Source organism: Lolium rigidum, chromosome 1 (genome assembly GCF_022539505.1).
Source record: "Lolium rigidum isolate FL_2022 chromosome 1, APGP_CSIRO_Lrig_0.1, whole genome shotgun sequence".
NCBI lineage: Eukaryota > Viridiplantae > Streptophyta > Magnoliopsida > Poales > Poaceae > Lolium > Lolium rigidum.
Window position 1 is genome coordinate 81,916,950 of NC_061508.1, and position 6,419 is coordinate 81,923,368.

Below are 6,419 nucleotides of genomic sequence, written 5' to 3' on the forward strand. Positions count from 1 at the left end.
CTGGTTGTGCCTGGCAATGACCTTGTTGGAGGTATTATTTTGAGAGCGGGGACTATCTTCAGGGTGAAAACCTTAGATCTTTTGATCGGGCGACGATGGTATTAGCGCACTGTTCCCTTCTTGGAGGCGTCGTTTTTGGAGAGTATGTACTTCAGGTGTTGTCTTGGCGGTGGATGTATTGCTGTTGTTAGGCCCGAGATACTGTAGCGAGACTTTTATTTCTTAGTTTTCTTTTCCTTTTTTAGCTATGTGCATCCGTAGTGTCATTAGGATGGTGCGTTGTTGCAGAGGCTGGGTGTAATTGGTATCGTTTTGATATTAATATATTTTCTTTATCGGAAAAAAAAATCTCTCAATCAACCTGTGCCACCAACACACGCATGAGAGGCTGCTATGCCACTCCTTCCTCTCGATTGCCTACGATGCTAGCACGAATGCCCTCAGAACATGCACACAATTGCCTCCTCAAGAATGTTGCCTTCATCGAGTCAAGTCCTATGAGGCTGCCGTGCGCCCCTGCCAGGACAACCTCCCTTCATCTCCTCTCCTTTCTTGGGGCAGCACAGGAAGGAGAAGGCGAGCAAACCGAACATGAGATGTAGAGGCGAATGAGGCGGCCGCTCAGATAAGTTTTCCATTTTTTGTTTTGCTGATACGTCAACTTTGCCAGGGCTATTCTCGGAAAGATGTCCCACCAATGCGCTAAAGCCTATTCTGTTCGATCTAGCGTGGAGTAATGAATGGAGCAACTTTTGGAAGATCCAACTTCAAGATTTTAATTGGCGCACCGCATCATGTCTGGTGTGAAAACTCTTGTTCTTAATTTCATTGGTCGGGCTCATCAATGGTGATGTCAGCTACCAGGATGAAAGTCCTTATCTGTCATCCTTATCTGGCCATTCGGCAGGACGTGCTGACGGACGGTAGCACGAGGATGTATTGTCCGTCTCTAAGGCAGAAGAAGTCGACTTAGTCATAGGTGTTAATTTCATATCTTGTAATGTTTCCACCATAATTGTCTATGTTATGTGCTCTAGCTACATGCTGATAGCACTGGCCTCGTTGCCTTGCTTTGAACTTCAATAAAAATGGATGGCCAAGCTTTAAACCTCCCTTTTGAAATAAAAACTAGTATCATCCAGTAACATGAACTTTAGTCCTCCAGAAAACAAATAGCAACAATTCTAATACAGTATTAGTGATAAAGTTTCAAGTCCACTGAATGAAGCTACATTCTAATCTGATACTCAGCTTAACAGGAAGAATACATATCTTATAGTTTCTCAAAGTGCATATATCTCCATGCATGCTTCTGAAGGTCACACAATTGTGGCTAAACAAAAGCATGGTCTCCAATCTGAACGACGCACAACAATTTTGGGACAGAAGTGCATCCTGGACTGAACTACATCAAACCAGATCTATTTGGTAGTTGCAGATAAACCTACGGGCTAACCTACATAGCAAAGACTCTTTCAGGTGTAGCCATCAGAAAAGGAAATAACTGCTTTTCTTTACAAAAACAACTGAACTCTTAATGTCCGTCTGGTTTGCAGCAGAAGACATCCCCACTGTTCCAGAAAAGGCGCTTGCAGCAGGTTGCGATGTGGAGGGCAAGACTGTACGGCCTAGGGATGGGGCCATCGAGGAAGTGCCCGTCGAACACCTGCGACCAGGTACCGCTGCCCAGATCATATAGCGGCAGAGTTCCCCTTCCCACAATGCCACCACATATGTCATTGAGAATGGCGATCGAGTTCCCCAAGATGGATGGCAGGTTCTTGGAGTTTACGGCCATGTTTGATCCGCCAATGAAGAGGGCTTGGTCACCGATGCTCGCCAGTGGCACGGCAGGGACTCCACGGATGAGGTCAGCAACCCGAAAAACCACAACCTGCGAGTATTCATTGGCAGAGCCAACCAGAAGAAGCTCAGCATTGCACTCCACCAGTTCAGGATGACTCAGTTGCTCGACTGGAAATGTGGCGACCGTTTGTGGTGGTACTAGTGACCATGAGGAGGGGTTGGACTCTTCTGGAGGATCGATGCGCAGGACACGCCATGGATTGAGACCCTCTCCCCTATTCACTGCATAGAGGCTGCCACCGAATGGCAGTGCTGAGAAAAAGTGTCCCATCGTCCAACTTGATGGAGTCCAGTGGCGGTCACCGCTGGATGCGTAGGCCACGCGGTCGAGGTTGCTGAGCGCGAGCATGATAGTAACAGTGCCACCCAGATTGACGGAGACAGACGCGTAGACAAACCGTAGGTTCTGTATCTTGTCATATTCGCTCACGAAACACCCCAGCTTGGCCAGCTGAGGGAAGATGGAGAAAAGGGGCGGCAACAAGATGACGTCGCCAGTGAAGGGGTGGAGGAGGCGGATGGCAGTACTCTCGTTGTGCTGCAGGAGGAGAAGGCCGTTGGGGCAGTCAAGCACAGAGTGGTTTCTGAAGCATGGGAGGCGGACACGAACGAAGGTGCCAGTGGAGATGTTGAAGAAGCGGACATAGCCAAGTAATGCAGGGTGGCCTGGGTATAGCCCACCACCCTCTGGAAACATCATCCATTGGCGTGGGTGGAAGCACGGGTCAACCACACCTCGACCACGAGGAGAAGGAGTTTCAGCACGCCACCGCAAGCACACAGCGCGGAACCGGACATAATCCAGCAGGTCACCGGCAAGAACCCGGCTGGCGATCAGGTCGAGCAGATCTGTGTGCAATGATGCCCAGGTGGATGAGGCCGAATCAGCGAGGCGGCGGGATAGGCGATTGCTGTTGCCGCCGCGGTACATAGAAACACGTTGCTCCACTTGGTGTGTCCCCATTTTCGCTTTCACATTCCTCATTTCCTGCAAAGAAAAGAACACATAGTGTCAGTGTGAGTTGGGTGAGGGAACGTGTTTGGTTAAATAGTCCAGATCGCTACAGGAACATAAGATTACAAAATGTTAGGCAATCTAATACTACTTAGGAATTGTAGGGATGCGCATGCGCCTTGACTTAAGTATTTGATCATTAGATCTGCCACACAACTTCCACATTTTAGGGAAACTGCTCTTCACAAATCACAAGATTCGTCCCAACAAAACTCATCGTTCACACAGACTGAACGAGGTTGTAATATTCGCTCAATGCTCTACGACTGATCTATTGTTAATTATTAATTCCCCAATGTGCACAACAAAAGCGAGACTTCATTAAAGAAAGCGACTTTATAATTGATTCCATTTTGCAGATTTGTTCGACAGTTCCTAAACTGCTGGATGCCTATGGGCCGCAAACAAGCCCTCGGTCAGTGGGGAATAACACGCTATGAATTCCAAATCTAGAGAAGAAGAATGGAACGGACTCAACGGAGGATCTCGCTTACTGCTCACCGGTGCGATAGTAACCGTCGGCCGACGGGTGCCGCCCGAGCGAGGGACGTGGGTCGTGGGTCGTGGTTACCGCCGCCGTTGGTCTTCGCCCTCCGCGCCTGTGTGTCTCAGTGTCTGTGTGTGAGGGAGGCAGATTTCTTTCTTTGGGTGAGAGAGATGGGCGGATCAGTTGAGGGTTAGGAGTTGGGCTGGGCCGACCACTGGAATGTATTCTGTTTGGGCCCTAAAAACTAAATCACTGGCATTTTTTCCTTAGGGCAAAATGTTCGGGGCGCCCGCGTCCCATTTGTGTTGGTCCAATTAGTCCAAATCGACTGCGCGTCTATGTCGGTTCAATTGGTCGAAATCGACCGCGCGTCCATTTGCATCGAGGTGGCTCCACGGCACGACGTATTTTTTCGATTTTGCATTTTTTTCAACATAAAAACATAATTTACATAGTAAAAAAGGAAAAAAATAAAAACATAAACTAATAACACCTGCACCTACTCGTCGTCGTCGATCACGACAACTCCGGTACCGGCCACATCCAGTTGGGAACTGGTGGAACATGCGCCGGTGCCGCCGACGGTGGTGGAGGTGGAGCAGCCCATGCCGGTGGTGGAGGTTGAGGAGCCCACACCGGTGGTGGAGGTGGAGCCGCCCACGCCGGCGGTTGAGGTGGAGCCGCCCACGGATTGCACGACGGAGGTGGAGGTGGCGGTTGCACTGGTTGCGGGGTCGAGTCCTCGAGCACCCGGGGTAGGACCTCTTCCTCCGTGAGGCCCGACGGCATGATGCCGGTGGCTTACCGGGGCAGCGGCGGCTGTACCGGTCGGTCCACCTCCGAGACTAGGACGCCGAGCCTCTCGATCTCGTCGTCCGTCATCGTCGCCGGGTAATCGAACTCCCGGCCCTCCACCATGGCCTCCTGCCATTCCTTTAAAATGCAGGCGATGTAGTCGTCGCCGTCGTCCTTGGCCTCCTCGTTGTGGTAGGCCAACACGTTGTTGTAGTCGTTGTCGTTGTCGTCCTGTAGAGGTGCCAGAGGCTGCCGTGTTCGATGACGAGGTGGTGGTGGATGGTCGAGCGGGAAGTCCTTGTCACCGAGGAAGCCCGCTGAAAGGACACATATGTCGCCTAGAGGGGGAGGGTGAATAGGCGGTTTAAAACTTTTACGAGATGGGCTTAACAAATGCGAAATAAAACTAGCGTTTACTTTGTCAAGCCCAAAGCATATATACTATGGTTCACCTATGTGCACCAACAACTTATGCTAAGCAATATAAGCAACTACGTGATAGCAAGATATATAACTTCAAGCACGATGGCTATCACAAAGTAAAGTGCATAAATAAAGAGCTCGGGTATAGGAATAACCGAAGTGACGTGGAGACAACGATGAATCCCGAAGTTCACACTCTTGCGAGTGCTACTCTCCGTTGGAGCGGTGTGGAGGACAAGTCATTCCAAATACACAAGGGCCACTGTATTCTCCTCGATAATTCCCACCAAAAGGGATGTCCTCGTTCCACTATGAAACCTTAGGGAGGTCACCGAACCAGCACAAAGCTTGGGGCTATCTCCACAACTTAATTGGAGGCTCCCAATAAATTGCCACAAAGGCCTTGCCTTTGAAAAATCTCCATAACTTAATTGGAGTCCCCAAGAACACCACAAAGACCACAAAGACCACTAAGCATTGCCACAAAGGCCTTGCCCTTGAAGAATCTCCACAACTTAATTGGAGTCCCCAAGAACACCACAAAGACCACTAAGCCGTCTAGGGTCCAAAGACCCAAGAGGAACAAGCTCCGGTAATAAGCTCCTGAAGGAATATCTCACGAACTTTCACCTCCACGTATCACCGCGAAGAAGTCAAACCGATGCACCAAATGGAATGGCAAGAACACCACAAAGATGCTCAAGTTCTTCTCTCTCAAATTCCAACAAAACTACAAAAACTATTGGAGGAATAAGAGAGGAGGAACAAATAAGAGAACACAAAGAACTCCAAGTGTCTCCAAGATCTAGATCTAGGTGGTTCCTCTCACAAAGAGAGGGATTTGATTAGTGAAGATGTAGATCTAGATCTCCTCTCTCTTTTCCCTCAAGAATATACAAGAATCATGGGAGGAATCAAGAACTAGGGCATGCTTTGAAGGTCAATAATGGAGGAGAGAGAGAGTGAGAGAACCAACCAGATTTTGGGGAAGAAGAAGCCTATTTATAGCCCCCCATGAAATATGGCTGTTGGGGGTGACCAGGTCGGATTATCCGGCCCCCGGTATGAAATATCCAGCCAAAAATCCGGGTCCAATACTGGGGCTCACGCCCAAAAGTCCTTAGCAGTTCTTCGGGGGCCGGATAACCCCCCCCCCCCCCCCCCACTTGGGCCAGATAATCCGCTCCCCTGAAAACTGGCAGAAACAACAAAACGAGAATGAGCATAACTTGAGCATCCAGACTCCGATTTTGATGATCTTGGTCTCGTTTCGAAGCAATAACAAGCTCTACAAGATCATGCAGGAAACCATCATAGTACAGCAAGGGAGGATAGAAACAAATGATGAAAGTTTTGACCTATCTAAAAAGACATACCGGTAAAACCTCCAACCTTGAAAATGCAACAAATTACCTGTGCAAAAACCACTCTTGATGAACTAGAGATTGTCATGAGAATAAGCACAAGCTCTAAAACATCACATGGATAAGATCCAAATAACAACCAAGAAAGATAATGCAAGGATGCAAAGGTTTGAGCTCTCCGAAGGATACAATCGAGTTACTCACTCGAGAGCCCTCTTGATAGAACGTCAACTAAACTATAAACCGGTCTCCAACTACACCATGAGACCGGTAAGAAATAAATCTTAACAAGAGCAAACCTTAACCTTGCGCATTCCTCTTGAGCTCGATGATGACGATCTTGACCGCAACAAGATCTACCACCTTTCTTGATAGTGCTTGCTTGACGAAGTCTTGTGGATTGCTCCCCCATAATCCACCATGGGAGAGCTTCTTCTTAGGTGCATATTCACATATCTATGATCACCAT

The 6,419-nt window shown here is 48.7% G+C and overlaps 1 protein-coding gene across 1 annotated transcript; it reads right to left on the minus strand.

Annotated features, from left to right (window-relative positions):
• Positions 1-1,147: 1,147 nt before the first annotated feature.
• On the minus strand, positions 1,148-2,851 carry LOC124676634. The gene has a single exon (XM_047212677.1). The coding sequence runs from the start codon at positions 2,849-2,851 to the stop codon at positions 1,535-1,537; it is 1,317 nt and encodes a 438-aa protein (XP_047068633.1). The 3' UTR covers positions 1,148-1,534.
• Between the last annotated feature and the right edge of the window lie 3,568 nt (positions 2,852-6,419).

Bases quoted from the DNA above. Each gene is read 5' to 3' on its own strand.
- LOC124676634 (XM_047212677.1), bottom strand. From the start codon at position 2,851: ATGAGGAATGTGAAAGCGAAAATGGGGACACACCAAGTGGAGCAACGT.